Below are 18227 nucleotides of genomic sequence, written 5' to 3'. Positions count from 1 at the left end.
TGGCTCTGACATTCCCCTCCATGTTACTTCCCATTTCTTAAGAGTGAAAATTATCCCCACAAACTAACACGAGTCTTTTTAGTATGTTTTGTCCTCATTCTTAGTCATCCTCTCTTCATGATCGCTTTTATTCGGATGTCATCTCAGCTCATATATGTGGGATCTCACATTGGTTGTAGAGGTGAACTAAGTATTTCTTGTAAGAGTGTAGAAACCTGTCCGTAATAGATGCGTTTTAAAATTGTGAGGTCAACGATGATACGTAATAGACTAAAGCAAACAATATCTGCTAGAAGTTTTAACTTTATGGAATGAATTAGAATGAGATAATAGTTGGAAAAGACATGTTCATGTAATGATTACATCCTTGAATCTCGACTTTGGGTCAGCTAAAAGTTTGAACTTTCTTTGATCACTCCTTACTCATTTTTCAAAATATTCCACCAACAAAATTGCAATCACACAAAATGTTTCATCCGACATTCCAAAAAAAAACAAAATGATTGATTAATTAACTTATTAAATATGATGTCCATGTCAACTTGAACATTACAGCGACGTTCGTTATTCTATAAATCTATTGTTTCTCGGTTGAAAATGGATGATGATAAACAAAGAGAAATATTAGATAGATAGCGAGTTCGTTGTAATAAAATAAAAAAAAATGTTTTAGACGGTGAAGTGAGCTTCTCTTAATTATAAACGACTAATTTTTTTTTTTAGAGTAAAAGAATAAATAATATGAATGTATTTTTTTTAAATGTAAAAATTAAATAAATTAGAGTAAATATTTAAAAATAAATAAAAATAAAAAACCTATCCAATAAGTCATTATTCAAATTATTTCCAAGCAAATTTCCTATTTATATCCTTTTAACATATTTTAATTTTCCTAATTATGGAATTATTTTCATCTTAACTAACTATGCTAAGTGATTAATGTATAAACCGTCCATATTGTCATCTCCATATCATACAATATTGGTATTATGTAGATATTAATTTAATGACAAAAAAAAAATATAGATTAGGTTAGATTTTGTATTTCTGTATTTTCCTAGATGATAATTAAAATAGAAATTTCATACGTTTTAATGTGAAATATAGCGTATTGTATGAAACAATAATATAAGTTAAGCTCTATAATATTTTTAATCGGTATTTATTGTACCTTTTGACATACTTATAAATGATTTATGACGTTCAAAATTATATTAAAACACGTTTTAAATTTTGTAAAATCGATTTGAAAGCTATGAAAATAGCATTTCAAAACTATTTTTTAAGATTACAAATGAACTTTAATTCATATAGTAAAAATATTTCTATTTTTTAACGATATAATTTATTGAAAAGTAAATCATCGCGGTAACGATATAATAGTACACGTTCCATCAATATTATAAACTAAAATAGATATTTGAAAAATTAAGGAAATAAAATATGAAATAAGGTCTGTTTAAATATTAATTTTTTAAGAAGAGAGAGAAAATGTTACAAAACAAACCAAACAAAATTGATTTGATTAATTTGATATTTTTGTAAATTCAAATTAAATAATTTTTAATTTGATTTGATTTAAAATTAAATAAGGAAAAAAAATAGACAATTCAACGATCAAACTAGAGAGAGAAGTCAAATTACACGTGGGAGGAAAAAGTTTGAGATATTTATATACAAAAAGAATAAACAAATAATAGAAAAAAAAAGGTAACCAAATTCAAAGCAAAAATAACAAAGAACAAAGGTAAGATGAATTATTCATAATCACCACCAAAACTAGGCGACACGAAATTTCTAAACAGAACCAATCGGAATTTGCCACGTGTCAGCCAAAGGGCACAGAATCCGATTTTTATTCTTTGAAAAAACAAAATGAGAGGATAAGGCTTACCCTTTTCCTTTTTCTAAATATTTATTTATTTTTTCTCGCGTGGGCCCCACTTCGTGGTTAGCTTTTCGTGATGTGGAGGGCATAAATAATCAAAATCCGCCCTAACGGCTGAAACGTGGCGTAGCATGGCCTCACGTGGACGCCAGGTGCCATGTCCATGACTTGGCTCATCCAAATCATCCTCTCACTATTTTCGCCTATTCCACGTCCTCCTTATCTTTTTAGATTTTTAATTCTGCATTTTGTACTTAATAAATGAATTATTTGTTGTACATTTATTATAATATTTATCCATTTTATAATAATGTTTATCCATTTTATATCCGCTAAACTTTAGTGACTTTCCTTATATGTTTTTTTTACTTAGTCGTTATTCAACTAGTATCGATAATCTTTCTTAATGTAGATTAGATTAATTAGCTAACGTGAGACTCCAATCTATAAATTTTTTTACTAAATATAAAAATTTTAAACATTTAAGAACTAAATAGACACCCATTCAAATTTATAATTTAAACCTTCTATTACTCATTTTAATTATAAGTAAAAAAAGGATAAAAAAAGAAAGTACTTTTATTCATGTTTTGGAAAGAAAATCAAGAAACATAGCTGTTTTTGTGGTTTCTAAAATTCGGACACCTTTTTAGAACATTTTTGAAAAAATGACAAGAAATATTGTATTTCTTAAAAACGAAAAACAAGAAACTGAAAATAAAGGCAAGACTTTTATAATTTAATTTGTAGTGGCACGCTTGAGAGAGATATTAAGTTTGCTATTGGAAAGGTAGCAACAAAGTTACCAGCCCTCTTAAATTGGCTAGGTGCTTATACTACTACAGCCACCCATTCCTTGTTATACATAGTTTTTCAATGTTGAGAACTGGAAAGAGTGTACTTACACAACCATTCAGGTACAAGGTTGCATATATGCCCGACATGTCTTTATTATCCGAGTGTCGAGGAAGAAAACCGAGTCTTCTTTGTTGTTGAAGCTAGATGGGAAAAAAAAATCTACTCAAGTAAAGGACTTCTAAATATTTACCAGGTTGTATCAGCTTACAGCCAGCCAAGTCAGGTTGTTCAATCTCTCTTTAGTTGCTTCAGAAAAGAATGCATACAATAAAGAAGCCATGACCAACCAGCACCTCTACTGATTCCTCAGCTAATCCTTGAACTAGGTTATGTAGTGATGCTAGTACAACATGGTATAATGTAAATGCCATTCAGCTATAAAGAACATCGATCATCTATCTATGCACTGTCAGATTCATTTCCCGAATCTATATTCATTGGTTGTGCATTCTTATACCCACTGATTTCCTCCTTGTATCGTTTTTTGTCATCCCGAGCCTTTGATTCGTATGGTTCTTTCTCTTCCGCTGCAAGTAAATTAATCAACGCTCAGCTAAAATATACATGCGTTTCTTCTTAGCTTAAGGTGACATCAGGATCTTTAATGCAAGAGATCCCTCCAATTAAAGTTTAGAAAAGCCACATACCCGACATCTTATTCCACTTGTCTCCAAGTACTCGTCCTAATTCCGTAAAAGAAATTCCAGGAGTACTTTTCTTTATGTTCTGCAATGAGGAAATACAGGTAAGCAAACTACCAATTTCCTAGTATTAGTAAAAACAAAATAATGGGAGGGTATTGAGAGAAAATTACCTCTCTTTCCATCTTAGAGAAGAACATGAAACCAGATATTGCCCTCTTTGGTGCATTTGGATCCTTTTTCTTTTTCTGCTTCTTCTTCTTTGAACCATCATCAGTCCCTTCTTTAAGTTTCTTCTTGGCAGGTGGCTTGGAAGCCGAAGGGTCTTTCTTAGCCTCCTTTTTTCCAGGCTTCTGAAAATGGTACTTAAGGTATCAGAATGCAAGTGTATATTCAACTCAAGGGAGACAAAAAAAAAAAAAAAAATGCTGACCTCTTTTTCACCTCCACTATCACTGCCGTCAGAGTGATCCCCACCTGAATCATCAGTTGGAGAACCCCCATCATCCTTGTCAGCAACAAAATCTGAATCCTATATTGACGCTACCATATTATATGGAGTTGGACAAGAATATCAAAAGGCAAATATAAAGACATACACAGATAAGTTTATTCAAACACAACGATATAGATAGGCTGCCACTGCCTCACGGCTTAAATGCAGCCAGCTCTGTCTTCCTACATATATTTGCTGTAAATTCAGAACTTCATACATACGAGTAGATTGAAAAGGGCAGCATACGTGCAGGAAGTTAACGCACAATGCAAAAGTTGGGCACTAGTCTCCACTCATGGACTATATGCAAAAGTTGCAATTCAAAATAGACAATAAAATGATTCGCAAGGTAGATAAACAGAAGATAATGCATGGTTATATTAACATGTGACATTTTCATTTGAATGGATATTCACATGTGCCCATGGCTCACAATATGCTGTAGACAGTATGTTCGAGCCTCAGAAACCTCGTATCATTTCAATAATCTGTACTAACGACAACATATTGGGCAATCATGCAAAAGTTTTGATGTAAAGTGTTTTAAAACTTCTAAAATCCAACCGAGTACAAGGTCATTTAACCAGTATGTACCATTGGGATTTCAGAGGCACAAGTATTATAAATTAACCACAAAACACAACCAGAGGCATCCAAAAGCACCGTGTCGTGATCAACAAAAAGTATCTGTTATGAACTGTATTTATTAAGCACTCATCCAATGGAAGATTAAATCCCTATTTGCTGATGGCCCATTGGAATGGCCAAAATCTCTCCTCCAAAGTTCAGAACACTCTAGAAAATTTGATCATCATAACCTTAAACTGTCCATATCTTTCCTATTTATCCTTTCGCATGACTACAGATAGCAAATGGTGGGAATCCGATTCCCATAACTAGCACTTTCCGTGACTATCCATTACTTGCAGTGAGAGTTACATCCTCATAACTACTTATATGTATCTACCCATAATTACAAATAACTTCAAGTGGGAGTCAGCATTTTCAAAACTTCATTCGTTAACTGTCAACACAAACCATCTTCTCAAAAATTACAATGTGGCGAGGCTAGTATTCCAAATAATATTCCCAATATTTTTCCTAAAATAGTACTCAATATCACTACATTCTAACATCCTCAGTCTAAAGATGGTATCTATCCATGAAGCCATCAATAGTCTTAACCCAACAAACAAGTCAAGGACAAGTAATCAACTGCAATCTGATTGAGCCCGAGAATCAAAGGCATAAGCTCCCCCTCTAGCATTCCCACATATCCCTTTCTAGTAATCTCAGCTACAAACAGCAAAATTAGAACACTGGTATCGTGCTAGCGAACTTGGTCTCAATAGCCACTTCAGCTGACATAATGGCCTAACAAACTACAACCACTTGACCTTAACCCAGTATAAAAGCAAACCTTCTAATGCTTTCCAGTCCTACCTAAAATGCAAAGTAGGTGTAAAGTATTTACCACTACCGAAAGAGAACCCTAATTGGCATAATGGCCTAACAAACTACAACCACTTGGTCTCAATAGCCACTTCAGCTGACATAATGGCCTAACAAACTACAACCATTTGATCTTAACCCAGTATAAAAGTAAACCTTCTAATGCTTTCCAGTCCTACCTAAAATGCTAAGTAGGTGTTAAGTATTTACCACTATCGAAAGAGAACCCTAATTGGGAGTACTAAACAGGTAAAAGCTTACCTCTTCATCGCTCTCATCTACACCAGCTTCATTTCTAATGCGCTCAAGATGTGGGTCAACAGCGTCATCATCGTCCTCTTGGAGAACAGCTGCCACACCATCTCTAGCCTGAGCATCTCCCAAGTTCATGATTTTCATACCCTTTCCACTGCAGATATGAACAAATAAGATGAAATTAAATAATGGACACCTCCATACAATGAGGTAAGAAAATTAGGCTCACCTGATAAAGTCAAAAAGATTATGGTATTCATTCCTCTGAATATTTCTAAAGAGATGTTCTTGTTCAGTTTTCAGTCTAATGAGAAGATCAAAGTAGTGCATATTTGAGCCACCAGCAGCATGCCTCTCAAATTCAACATAGTCAATCTATTGCAAAAATATTTTAGGGTAAGCAACTCAATAGATTGAACATTGAAAATTGAAACATCAAATAATGTCAGAACATGCAAGATCCAATATCGAATCTATACCTCCTCATGAAGAATAAGGGTAGGAGGCTTAGGAAGAAAGAAGAAGCTTTTTTCAAGTGGATATAATACACCATCTTCAGCTTTCAAAGATGACTTGACAGCATAACCATCTTGACAGCTGCGGAACTTTCCAGGTCTGGTAATTTTTGCACCAGATAAACCACGCAATATGGTGGTGAACACCTCATGAATCAGTCCCTGATATCAATACAACTATTCACTGAGAGAAACATGAAATTCCCAACAAAAACCCATACACCTTGCTAAATGCTTGGAACTGTTGTTTGTGATCCATGAACTCACAAAACATATGCCAAAGTATAGCTGACCGAAAAGTGGATTAGTGGAACAGTTCTTTTTTTTTTATTTTTTATGCTTGTTTATACTTATGAAGTTCGGACTCTTTGGTAGCTTGGGTAACGTGTTTGTGTCTAACACAATGAAATTTCAAAAAGCATTCAACTGGGCAAAAAAACCTTTATTTTTTCATTAACTTTCTACAAATAGAAAAATAGTAATATGCAACAAAAATAAGAAATCTCGAGTAATACATCAAACTTGGCTTTTTAAAAATATAAATGCCTTATTAACTTTAATTTTTCTTCTTCTATGATATAAAAACAATATATATCTTTAAAAAAACAAAAAAAACGTGTGTGGTAAAATTGTGTCTTTATCGTACCCATGTCCTAGATTTTATAAAATTAATATGCCACTTCGTTTGTGCTTGAGTCATGTCTGTATTCTTTGTTTCTTCGATCTAATAGTAAAGAAATTCTATTCTTTGGAGGGAGAAGCACTTTTCTACCTTATAAGAAGGTTCTAACTTGTCCTTGTACTTTGTGTTGAAAAGTTCATCGCCTATTTGCAGGGTGCTTTGAACCACAAAGTCAGTCTCAAACTGCAAAGATGCATAAGAACAAAAGGTGATCCTTGAAGAGAATTCATTTTAAAAAAAAAATAGAAAGAAAAGAAAACATGTAAAGAAACTTAACAAATACCTGCAGAACAATATGAGGGTACAAAGTTTGGCCTTTACGAATTGGTGGATCTAAAGTCACTACAACAAAAGTATGTGGCTGATTGGACTGCACAAAACATCACATGCACATAAGACTTCAAATCTTATTGACTGACTGGTCTAAATAGTGTAACATCTATGGTCAATAGAAGTCAAGAAGAAAAACCTTTGGAAGTAAGAAAAGGCGAACAACGCTGCTGTATTGTATTTTGAAATCATTGGCTTGTCCTTGGAGCCGCAGGAACGAAAGGTGGAGTTCTACACTGTACCGACCCCTATACAACAAAAATAACCACATTAGAATACTTTAAGACAGAAGAAAAAGTTGTGCCAGCATTAAAAGAAACAAAAGGAACGATGCAAGCAAATTAGATAGAAACATGTGCATGCTATGATACTAGGCATGTGCAGTCACATGAAAAGCAACACTCAGACCGTCTACCTTGGAGTGAGGATAGCAATGCCCTCAAATGTGACCACAGCTTCCTCAATGCCCGCACTAACATCCGCCATGGACATAATTTTGTCGCGGAAAACCTTAATCAAACTATACTTCATAAAATGTCACAAAAAAAAAATACACATTGTAGAATGAATCGATCAGATATATGATTCTACCTGAGCGGGAGGGTGACTTTCATCACCAACAAATTGAGTATTGGTATTTGGTATGTGAAAACTTATCTCCATTAGAGAATCTTTCTGTGATCATAATGTTAAAAATATTAGATTACAATAAAGCAATCCAAAACAAAATCTATGCAGTTCAAGATATTAGTGCCACATTGCTCATCAATTGGTAAGCAACTAACACAAACTATTTTAAAACAAAGAGAAAACATAAAAGAATGACCTCATTAGCTCCTGTTGTATCATCCACATGAAACTCTAGCATAACATCGTTCTTCCCTTGAAGCTGTGTTTGAGCAACATCAGCTAGAGACACCTCAAATGCTTGCTTTGAACCAACCAAGAAAGTAAGCATATTCCCTACACCATAAGGTATAAAGTAATTAAAGGAAGACACCTTTCCTATAGATGTATTTCAGTACTAAAGAAATTTAGGAAGGATCAATTATCTGATATTAGAGAGAGAGAGAGAGAGACATAGAATGCTCGACAATCTTATAAAATAATGGAAGGAAATTATTATTGCACATGCCAGTGCAGAGTATCTTTTTTAAAAAAATAGATTCAACCTCAACAATCACATTTGCAGAGAAATGACTTACATTTGATTTGCATCACAGATCAGACTAGAAATCCAGAAAACCAAGGAAATGTAAGCTAGAGCTAAGTGCCACTATGGTGTAATTCCTAAACCAAGATTGATGATTTTTTGAGCCATTTAGTCTTTTCTTAGAGCACCAAAGTAGCATTTCTATACATACAAATGAAGCACAAGTTCTTTGAATACAAAATGGATTACCACAAGAAATTCACAAGTAAAGACTACAAGCACAACACGTGATAGACTAAATGCATCAGAACAGCTTACCATTCAAGTCAACTTCACCCCAATTACGGCCACTGACAGAAAGCTGCTTTTCCTCTGGTGCTATTCCACAATTACTTTGGAAAAATTTTGTTAAACTACTGATGTCCTACATTAACAAAAAAAATTCGCACAATCTAACTGCATCTATTAAATAAAAACAATCATGAAAGAGTAATTTGTAATCATCTCATTTCGAGCTACTGTTGTGATCAGATGGCATGGGCCAACAAAACTAGCTAATCCACTAACTAAAGGCAATGGTTAAGTGAAAACTGGGGGCAATGACATGGACCAACATTAAGTGAGCTAACACCATGAGGTGCATAGCAAAATTCTAACGTCAATCGATAAATATAGAAGTAATATCATTCTATAAAATTCAGGAAACCTGATCACGGAATCCAGTGAACTTGTAATACAATCCATCTTTGACCCGAATTCCTAACTGGTTTGTCCTTGGGACCTTCATCCATGTTACACCAACAATGTCTGCTTTATCCAATTCAACTGCCTTTCCACCTCCTTGCTTCTTCCACAGAATACCTCTTTGATCTGTCTTAAGCTGACCAGGGTTCTGCATTGAAACATATACATGGAGGAGAATTATAAGGGTCCATTTTCATCATTCCAAACTTTCACAGAAGCCCCCGAAAGAAAAATCAGAAAATTGTAACTATTAAAGATCATTTCTTTCCCTTCATTCAAGTTGAGTATCCTCCAATACGAAGTACTTCAGTTAATGCAACAAGTGAGATGTCGAGGACAAACAATTACAGAGTTCAAAATATAACACTTTACCCTCACGCTCCCAACAGATGACACTCGGAAACAATAACAACCCATCACATTTATGAAATTTGGGAATTTCAAGAATATGTACAGGTAATAAGTTACCAGCATTCCCTAATTATGCCGGAACAAAATCTCCAATTCTATTGAAAATTAATAACTATTCTAGCTATTTGAACACCACCTCCCTTCCGCGGCGCCACGAGGAGGTACAGAAAGACACAAACAGCGGAGAAAATAAACAAAAAAAATAATCGCCCTTCACTTTTCCTTTCGAAATATCAAATCACCATCATACAAAATCTAGGAAGAGTTCAAAACTTAGGGTTGAAAAGCACAACCGCATCTCCATGCCCACACTAAATACAACGATCCAACTCCACCAATAAACCTAGTAAGTTGCCAGCGGCACACACACACACACAGAACGAGAACTCACAGTGCCTCCACGGCCGCCGAGAGAGATATTGCTGTAGAGCTGACCGTCAGCCATGGCCGGAAACTGAGACCTACACCAAGGAAGCGAATCGCAGAAGAAGAAACGCGAGAAGAAGGGTTTGCTTTATATCGTTTTGAGAGGAAAATCGGAGTCCCACCGTCGAGGCGCCAAGCGGTGATGATCTGGTATTCACGAGCGCATCGTAAGCTTGCTTACATTTGACGAAAGCCAAACATTTCTTCAGTTTTCTTGGTGAGATGGGGAATACTGCCCGGTTCTAACTTAAGCTTGCCCGCACTGGAACATCTACTGAATTACACGGATGAAATTCATTCAGAAAAATATTACTTCATTTTTTTAAAATAAAATATTCAATTTTCAATCTTTTTGTGCCAAAATAATTTAGTATTTGTGAAGGCTACTCTCTTCGACTAAGTTAGATGTTCCAATTCAATTTATAATAATAATAATAATAATTGAGTTTTATAAACAATAGTCTAATTTAATATTTAAATCAACTTCAACAACAATAATAATAATAAAGTCTTATAAACAATAGTTTATTTAATATTTAAATCAATGTTTGAAATGTTATAACAATTTTATTTGTACTTATATTTTTAATTGTGTGTGTGTTTTTTTTTTCTCAATTTCATGACAAAACAACCATCAAATTAGTTCATTATTACTGTCATTTGTGAGTGATGTTATCCTTCAAATTTTGAAGTAACAAATTTGTTGAAATGAACCTTAAAATTTTATAAACGTAATTAAAACCTTTTAAAAATACCCAACTGGTTAAAATTGTTATACATGGATGAATGTGATTAGTATGAGAAAACATCTCGTAATTAAACCATATTAGTCATTGTCATGGAAGGCAACAAAACCAAAGATTGGCGAAGCCCACAAGGGGGGATGCCAAGTCGTGAAGTAACTGCACTCCAAGTCTACAAGTCTGCAACTCAAACCACCAACCAACAACCACCTTCTTCCTTCATTGGAGACCACGATTTGGCCAACAAACTCCATCTTTTCGATCACTATCAATTTATTATTATTATATATCAATAGAGATGTATTCCTTTACTTATAAACTTATGATCATTCCCTAAATTAACCAATGCGGGACTCACTCTCAACAATTATCAATCATTCTAACATACGAGCACAATCTTATATTGGTTAGAAGAATAAAGAATAAAACGAAACGATCTATAAGAACGTAGGAATCAAATTAATAATTTAATCCGTTTTAAAAAATATATTCATTAGACAGTTCATATGAACCACTTGCCTTAAAAATCCAAACAGAACAACACAAAGCTTTCAATTCAGTGATGTTTTTGGAAGCACTTTTGTGCCCTTTTGCTAACAAATAATGTTTTTTTTGTGTTTTAGAAATGGATTAAGGTTGGCAGACAGAATGTAGACAATGGGGGCTTTTTTTGTCTTTTCACATGATTGCCTTGATATTACCGACCTTATTGTTTTGGACTGTTTGAATAATTAATATTAAAAATCCAACCATAAATATTCCTATATATTTCTATTGGTTCGATATCGACGTTTTTATTATATTATACGATAAATATATAAAACATAAAAAATAGTAGCTAATGTGAATATAATAAATGACGGTAAAATAATAATAATTCAATTAAATCGACCACATTCGAATGAGATTGATCACGAAGACAACCTCCTTAAAGTTGTACATGATTCATTTATAAAAACGGAAAAAATTTAATGTACTTAGCTTGAAGTAATCTTATGTTAGGTGATCTCGTTTTTTAAGAAACATACAAGTGAGAACAAAACATGGTGAAAGAACTCACGCTGGTTGTTATTGGAGTGACAAATAGGTAACGTGGTCGTGTTGTTAGGAAATATCGAGACCATCGTGTTTTGAAGTCTAATTAGACTGTTATTTTGCCACTCGAGGATAATTAAGATAAAATTATAATATTTAACTTCTAATTTCGTCTTAAAGTAAAATTTAATTTAAATAACAGAAAGGGATTAATATATATATATATAGATATAGATATATATTTAGAATAAGACTTGCGGGGTTGGAGGAGAAGAAGAGCAAGAAGAACAAAAATGGAGGCGGCAGCTTTGGTACTGAAGAATGAGGAGAATCTGAGAATATGTTGGACAGGAGGTCAAGCTCAGGCCATAAGACGTGTAAAGAGACGGCGGAGAGAGCCTGCTGCTGCCGCCGCCGCCGCCGCGGATCAAACTAATAAACAACAGAGTGTGAAGCAACAATCCGATCAAGGTCCGACCACCACTATGAAGCGGAGTTCGAGATTTCGGGGGGTCAGCAGGTAATTGAAACAAGTCACGAACATAAGATCATTAAAACGCAAGATATTGGTTGTTCCTGATGGTATTGTGATGAGCAGACATAGATGGACGGGTCGGTTTGAAGCTCATTTGTGGGATAAGCTTTCTTGGAACATGACGCAGAAGAAGAAGGGAAAACAAGGTTGAACAATGTTTTTCATTGAAAATCTTCCATTTTCTTCTTCTTCGTTGAAATTTATGTTGCGGGGTTCTGATAATCTGTTTGAATTTTGTGTTTGATGCTTTTGATTCAACTGTTTTTTTGGTGTCCCAACAGTTTATCTTGGTGAGTAACTTCACTTCATTTCAAGCCTTGTTTTACTGTCTCTGTCTCTCTAAATAACATGTTCATGTGTTTTTGGTTTAATTCATGACAGGAGCTTATGATGAAGAAGAATCAGCTGCAAGGGCTTATGATTTAGCAGCACTCAAGTACTGGGGTGTAACAACCATCACTAATTTTCCTGTAAGTTTGTATTAAAAATTATGTATTGAAAGTTAATAATCCAAAACGTAAAGCAGATACTGTGAGATCCCACGTCAGTTGAAGAGGGGAACAAAACATTCTCTATACCCTTGTAGAGCCAAAAGGAAAAACTCAAAAAAGACAATATCTGCTAAGGGTGAGCTTGGCTTGGGCTGTTATAAATGGTGTCAGAGCCAGGTTCCGAGCGATGTGCCAGTATCACTGAATGGGGTGGACACCGGACGGTGTGCCAACGAGGACGCTGGCTCCCCAAACAAGGTGAATTGTGAGATCCCACGTTAGTTAGAGAAAGGAACAAAACATTCCTAAGAAACCTCTCCTTAATAGACGCATTTTAAAGACCTTAAGGGAAAGTTCGAAAGAGAAATCCCAAGGAGGACAATATCTGCTAGCGGTAGGCTTCTCTCCGGTAGACACGTCTTATAGACTTTGACGAAAAATTTGAAAAGGAAAGCTCAAAGAGGACAATATATGCTAGTGGTGGACCTCTCCTTAGCAAACGCGTTTTAAAAACCTTGAAGGGAAACCCGAAAGGAAAAGTCCAAAGAGGACAATATCTGCTAGCGGTGGACTTGGACCGTGGACCTTCCGTTATAAGTCCATATGCATGAGACTTTTATAGTAGCAGTTTTTCATTAACGATAGTAGCAGAATGATAAACAGATTGAGATGATTTTGAGTAGAATGAAATGAAATAAGTCATAAACTAATCACCAACAAATGGTTTAAATTGATACCAATGTTAGTTTAGGGATGTGCTTTCTTTTTGTAGGTATCAGAGTATGAGAAAGAGATTGAGACAATGCAAACAATGACAAAGGAGGAGTATTTGGCCTCTTTAAGAAGGTTTGGATTCAAACATTCTAATGTTTTTCTTCTAAAATCAAACTGGCATTATGGTATATCGTTTTGTTTCAGAAAGAGCAGTGGCTTTTCAAGAGGTGTATCAAAGTATAGAGGAGTTGCAAGGTGAAGTTACCTTGTTCTCTATATTTGGAGATGTTCTTGAGTGTTCTTGAGTGTTCTTTGAGTGTTCTTGAGTGTTCTTGAGTGTTCTTTGAGTGTTCTTGAGTGTTCTTGAGAGTTCTTGAGTGAATTTCTGTTTTGCAGGCATCATCATAATGGTAGATGGGAAGCAAGAATAGGGAGAGTTTATGGGAACAAGTACCTGTATCTTGGAACTTACGGTGAGCAATTCTAGTTTTGAGAAGATTTTTCATGCTGAATTTGATTCCTCATCACATATCTGTTTGATCTTCCACTGCAGGCACTCAAGAGGAAGCTGCTCGAGCTTACGACATGGCCGCCATTGAATACCGAGGGATCAATGCAGTCACCAACTTCGACTGGAGCAATTACATGGCCTGGCTGAAGCCTCCTCCAGTGCCACCCGCTGCCCTCAACGACGTCCATACGACGTCGAATCCCGACAAGGAACTCTGTAACTCCAGATCCATCCCAGTAGAAGAAACTTCGATGTTTGAAAACAATCACTACGACAGCGATCTCTTCCATTCCCTTCAAAAGCAAGATCTCCTCGAGAGCTGTAGCACCCCGATCAATGGCTACGCTAAATCATCTTCTCCATCAGCGCTCGATCTCCTTCTTCGGTCATCATTTTTCAAGAAACTGGTTGAGACCAACTCATCTCTCTCTGTGGATGATGCTGATAATGGAGAAGAGACCAAGACTCATATGCAGCTCAACAGTGTATTTGATGAATTTGGAGACGTCTTCGGTGATAGACTTACAGATGAACAGTTCGTTTGCAGCTCGAACAAAGATCTGCAAGAAAGTGAGCTTCATTCATACTTTAATGGCATGTTTCATCGTTTCAAAGCAGCCTGAAAGTATGCTTCCTTCATTGTTGATATCATCATATCGAACATGTTAATATAGGAGTAAGAACTCGACTCGGTCAACTTCCTCTGTTCTATATCTAGCTCTGTTCTAGAACATGGATAAACAGATATTGCAGAATCATAGAAAAGTAATAATCCAAACTCGAGCAAATTGCCAATTGGAAACGCTTACACGTTCCCGCGATCAGAATTCAACATCCTAATGCTTCAATTTAACTCTGCAATCCATTAATTAGCATCAAAATTGCTTTCTTTTGTTCTTGAAAGTCATGATCTGAAGATCTTACATAATACAAAGCCATCTCGAAGTCGAAATGCGACATTGTAGACAGCACTTTGTCTAGCTTATTTCTATCACCACCATGTGCAGCCACAGAGTTAAGAACATCGAGCTACAAGCTAAGTGTGTAGGCGACACTCCCAACATACTCTGTAAAATCGAATCAACAAGCAGCGCCTTCTGGGACTTCGGCCGGCCGTGCAACGTCGCCAAAGGATGAACCCCATGACCAGACAACGCCGGTCCATAACCAACAGGATCGGAGCCGAGGTGGCGGAAACGATGATGAACAGAAAGAGGATCGCGCCGGCAGCCAAAGCAGAGGAGGTGGTGGTCGAAACACGATTCCGACGAGAACCCATTGGAAGGACAATGGAATTTGCAACAATTTGCCGCTAGAAATAAATATTTGCAACAATTCTCAATATTTATAAAAGAAATGGATTTTTTTCATTTATAACCAAAGAAAAGGGAATACAAATAACAGCTACAAATAAATTGTTATAAACACAAAAGAATGAAATGAAGTTGTTCGTCTTCTTCAGGCCTTCCACTTTTAATTCCCTCGCTGGTTTTGTCAAGTTCTCCATTTTCGCTGCTCTCTCACCCATCAACTTGTTCTTGTTCTTCATTGAAGAAAAGCTGAAGATAAATGAGTTTTGGTTGTTGGCTGCTGCTTTTAGCATGGGCGACCAACATAACAGTTGAGCGAGCCAGAGAAGCGCGTCAGCCTCCTAACAAAAGTGCCAGGCCTAGCCTTTATCATGTCGAACCTGCTGTATGGCCTTTGCTTGCTTGGATCCCCAGACTCAACAAAATACGCTCCGTTCATCAACAAATCCCCTTCCGATCTCCATGTCCATGTCTTCCATACACTCTCTGTTGCGTAGTTTCTGTTCGTGATCTGTTTTTGTAACACAAAAGATTCAATTTTCTTTAACCCATTTGAGTTTGTATCACAGAAAGTCCAAAAAGATTCAATTTTTCTCCAACCCATTTGAGTTTAATCACAAAAAGTTCATAAAGATTCAGTTTTTCTCCAACCCATTTGAGTTTTTATCACAAAACGTTCATAAAGATTCAGTGTTTCTCCAACCCATTTGAGTTTAATCACAAAAAGTTCATAAAGAATCAATTTCATCACCTGTTTTGCAGCAGGGTTAGGTGGGGCAATGAAACGATTCCCTTGACTGATAATGGTGGGATGTTGGCTGCCACCAATGGCATACATGAGCCAGTGAGTGTAATCGTTGTTGACAACATGGAAGAAGCCCCATCTGCAGCGCGGCATCCTCTGCACCAATCCCTTACCAAAATGGTTGAAAGCGACAGTCACTTGCATGACCGAGTCGCCTTCAAATGAATCACTCGCACCAAACAGCATCACCTGCATATTCAAATGGTAAAAATACGATTTTTTTTGCTTGAATGATATGGAAGTAATTAGTGATTGATTTATAATTACGTCGTTGTGATGAGTGAAATGAGAGTTTGAGACGGTGATAGCCGTGGAGCCTTGGATGGCATCGATGAGGCCGTCCTGGCAGTTGGACATGGAGAGATGATCGAGCCAGACATTGGATGATCCAAAGATGGATATGCCATCGCCATCACTGACTGTTCGAAGGCCGACATGGTCGGCGGCGTCTCGGATCATACCGCCAGAGGCCGAAAGAATGTGGTGGATGTGAAGACCATGGATGATCACATTCCGGGCGAATTGAATGCTAATACCAGCACCATAAGCAATATGCACATTGGCACCACGAGCATCAATGGTCTTATCGCTAGTCACCAACAGTTCCTTAGATAGCCTAATGATCATGCTACGTCCAAAAATAATCCACAACGGCCGCTTTTGAACAACAGCATGTCGGAGGGTTCCGGGTTTAGGGTTTACGACATCGGCATCCGAAGCATCGGTGACGGTATAGAAACGTCCTCTTAATCCCCCGGTGGTTTTTCGGCCAAAACCAAGAACACAATAGCCAAGTTTCTTACGGTTGTTGGCCCAATTTCGGTCGCAACGCCAGCAACGATCGATCGGGTTCGTCGCCAAGCACGGTCCTTTGTATTGCCTCAAGCTCCTCCTAGTGCTATTGTTTCCCTGAATTCCCTGTAAAGCCCTGCAGAAACAAACAGAGAACAATGTCGATAATTAGAACGATCGAAGACGAAACGTCTCGATGAATGAAATGTCGATACGTACAAATAAACATGATGGTTAAAATGATCGGTGACATTCATGGGGTGAGGGTGGTAGGCTTTAAGAGCAGCCTGTTTGGCCTCTTCAGCCTGTTGCAGCAAAAAGTCATCATATTCAGCAATGCCAGCCCTGAGAGATGGCATAAGAGCAGCCATTGAAAGCAGCAGCAAGGCAGCCTTAATACTCCAACCTGCCATCATTTTTGTTCTTGTTCTTGAAGAACCAAGCAAAAATGGAGCTCTTTGAATGGTTTTTTTCTTTTTTTTTTTGGTCTGAAAGCAAGCTTATTGGGCTGGTCAAGGTCTAAGAAAGAATCCCAGATAGGTTAAAGGCCTAAGTAAATTCAAGACCTTGCCAGACCAAACTAGATGTGAACCAAGCCTGAGTTTATTTTATTTGTCTTATTGTTCTAAGCTGCTAAGATTGCTTGCTTTTGGAAATGCTCATCAATGGATTATTTATAGTTGGAGATTTTGGGGTTTGTTCTTCATTTCTTTCTAAAAATAAGAACAGTTCATTATCTCATGCCGGATTTGGTGGAAATTCACTGCTATTTTAAGCTTCTTCTTCTTTGGTTCATCCTTTTCTTCCGATGAACTGTTGGTTCTTTTCATTAGGTTTAATGGAAAATTCATTATAGAATTTAATTATGAAGCTCTAATTTGTGGTGCAGAATTTAATTATGAAGCTTTAATCATTATAGATAATTGCATGAGACTAGTGGATGGGTTATAATTATTTTTTAATTTTTTAATTTTTTAATTTTATGTTGCTATCATGGTTATTCTTTATATCATTAGGACTAACTCAACCATGAAAATTCGATCGGGTTAGTTATTTATTATTTTTTTTTTTTGGAGTTGCATTTTAAAAAAAAAAAATTAAATGAGTATGTGAGTGATATTTTTTAGTCAGTCAACTTGATGAATCAGAAAATAGGGTTATAATGGAATCCAACCCTAATTTTAAGATTATTGTGAAGATTACAAATATTTATTGTTTAAATGATGTTAATGAATGTTTGATATTGAATTTTATTTAATAACTAAGTAATATATACAGAGATAAGTATGATTTTTTTAATAATTTATAATAAATAAGGGACGAATCCAACCGAACTTGAGAAAAGAGAATTTGGTTGGGTTGTGATTTTTTTTTTTTGGGAGTTTACTCCGATCATCAATCCACCAACTCAAAATTTCAAATTTACCAAAAAAAAAAAAA

General features: G+C 36.0%; 3 protein-coding genes across 4 annotated transcripts; 1 reads left to right on the top strand and 2 right to left on the bottom strand.

Moving 5' to 3' along the window:
* Positions 1 to 2722: 2722 nt before the first annotated feature.
* LOC111442077 (FACT complex subunit SSRP1-like) lies at positions 2723 to 9924 on the bottom strand. Its single transcript, XM_023079341.1, has 16 exons — positions 9817 to 9924; positions 8977 to 9162; positions 8589 to 8694; positions 7944 to 8080; positions 7709 to 7792; positions 7533 to 7627; positions 7257 to 7365; positions 7071 to 7157; positions 6878 to 6970; positions 6070 to 6267; positions 5820 to 5965; positions 5597 to 5744; positions 3821 to 3919; positions 3561 to 3740; positions 3394 to 3472; positions 2723 to 3273 (listed from the first exon to the last, which is right to left on the bottom strand). Exons 1-16 carry the CDS (start codon positions 9868 to 9870, stop codon positions 3146 to 3148), a joined length of 1929 nt encoding a protein of 642 aa, XP_022935109.1. The 5' UTR covers positions 9871 to 9924; the 3' UTR covers positions 2723 to 3145.
* Positions 9925 to 11888: 1964 nt separating this feature from the next.
* Positions 11889 to 14723, top strand: LOC111441597 (AP2-like ethylene-responsive transcription factor At1g16060). 2 transcript variants are annotated; one of them, XM_023078641.1, is made up of 9 exons: positions 11889 to 12149; positions 12228 to 12310; positions 12446 to 12454; positions 12546 to 12634; positions 13428 to 13501; positions 13574 to 13624; positions 13766 to 13842; positions 13923 to 14549; positions 14605 to 14723. In XM_023078641.1, the coding sequence occupies exons 1-8, from the start codon at positions 11923 to 11925 to the stop codon at positions 14501 to 14503; spliced, it is 1191 nt and encodes a 396-aa protein (XP_022934409.1). In that variant the 5' UTR covers positions 11889 to 11922; the 3' UTR covers positions 14504 to 14549; positions 14605 to 14723. The 2 variants fall into 2 exon arrangements, with proteins under 2 accessions (XP_022934409.1, XP_022934408.1); XM_023078640.1 differs by having other exon boundaries at positions 13923 to 14723.
* Positions 14724 to 15222: 499 nt separating this feature from the next.
* Positions 15223 to 17460, bottom strand: LOC111441594 (pectate lyase-like). The gene is made up of 4 exons (XM_023078638.1): positions 17007 to 17460; positions 16263 to 16923; positions 15942 to 16184; positions 15223 to 15701 (listed from the first exon to the last, which is right to left on the bottom strand). The coding sequence occupies exons 1-4, from the start codon at positions 17201 to 17203 to the stop codon at positions 15477 to 15479; spliced, it is 1326 nt and encodes a 441-aa protein (XP_022934406.1). The 5' UTR covers positions 17204 to 17460; the 3' UTR covers positions 15223 to 15476.
* Positions 17461 to 18227: the final 767 nt, after the last annotated feature.

This window comes from Cucurbita moschata, unplaced genomic scaffold (assembly GCF_002738365.1).
Source record: "Cucurbita moschata cultivar Rifu unplaced genomic scaffold, Cmos_1.0 Cmo_Scf00004, whole genome shotgun sequence".
Classification (NCBI taxonomy): Eukaryota; Viridiplantae; Streptophyta; class Magnoliopsida; order Cucurbitales; family Cucurbitaceae; genus Cucurbita; species Cucurbita moschata.
Note: the sequence above shows the minus strand (reverse complement) of the source record. Positions and strands in the feature narration are given on the sequence as shown.

Excerpts from the sequence above, each read along its gene's own strand:
- LOC111442077 (XM_023079341.1), bottom strand. The coding sequence starts at position 9,870 with ATGGCTGACGGTCAGCTCTACAGCAATATCTCTCTCGGCGGCCGTGGA. Across the intron at positions 7,158-7,256 it reads GCCTTTTCTTACTTCCAAAG|TCCAATCAGCCACATACTTT; the intron begins GTTTTTCTTCTT and ends TGTTTTGTGCAG. Across the intron at positions 5,966-6,069 it reads CCCTTATTCTTCATGAGGAG|ATTGACTATGTTGAATTTGA; the intron begins GTATAGATTCGA and ends TTTTTGCAATAG.
- LOC111441597 (XM_023078641.1), top strand. The coding sequence starts at position 11,923 with ATGGAGGCGGCAGCTTTGGTACTGAAGAATGAGGAGAATCTGAGAATA. Across the intron at positions 13,502-13,573 it reads TATTTGGCCTCTTTAAGAAG|AAAGAGCAGTGGCTTTTCAA; the intron begins GTTTGGATTCAA and ends GTTTTGTTTCAG. Across the intron at positions 13,843-13,922 it reads CCTGTATCTTGGAACTTACG|GCACTCAAGAGGAAGCTGCT; the intron begins GTGAGCAATTCT and ends CTTCCACTGCAG.
- LOC111441594 (XM_023078638.1), bottom strand. The coding sequence starts at position 17,203 with ATGATGGCAGGTTGGAGTATTAAGGCTGCCTTGCTGCTGCTTTCAATG. Across the intron at positions 16,185-16,262 it reads ATTTCACTCATCACAACGAC|GTGATGCTGTTTGGTGCGAG; the intron begins GTAATTATAAAT and ends TTGAATATGCAG. Across the intron at positions 15,702-15,941 it reads CTAACCCTGCTGCAAAACAG|ATCACGAACAGAAACTACGC; the intron begins GTGATGAAATTG and ends TTACAAAAACAG.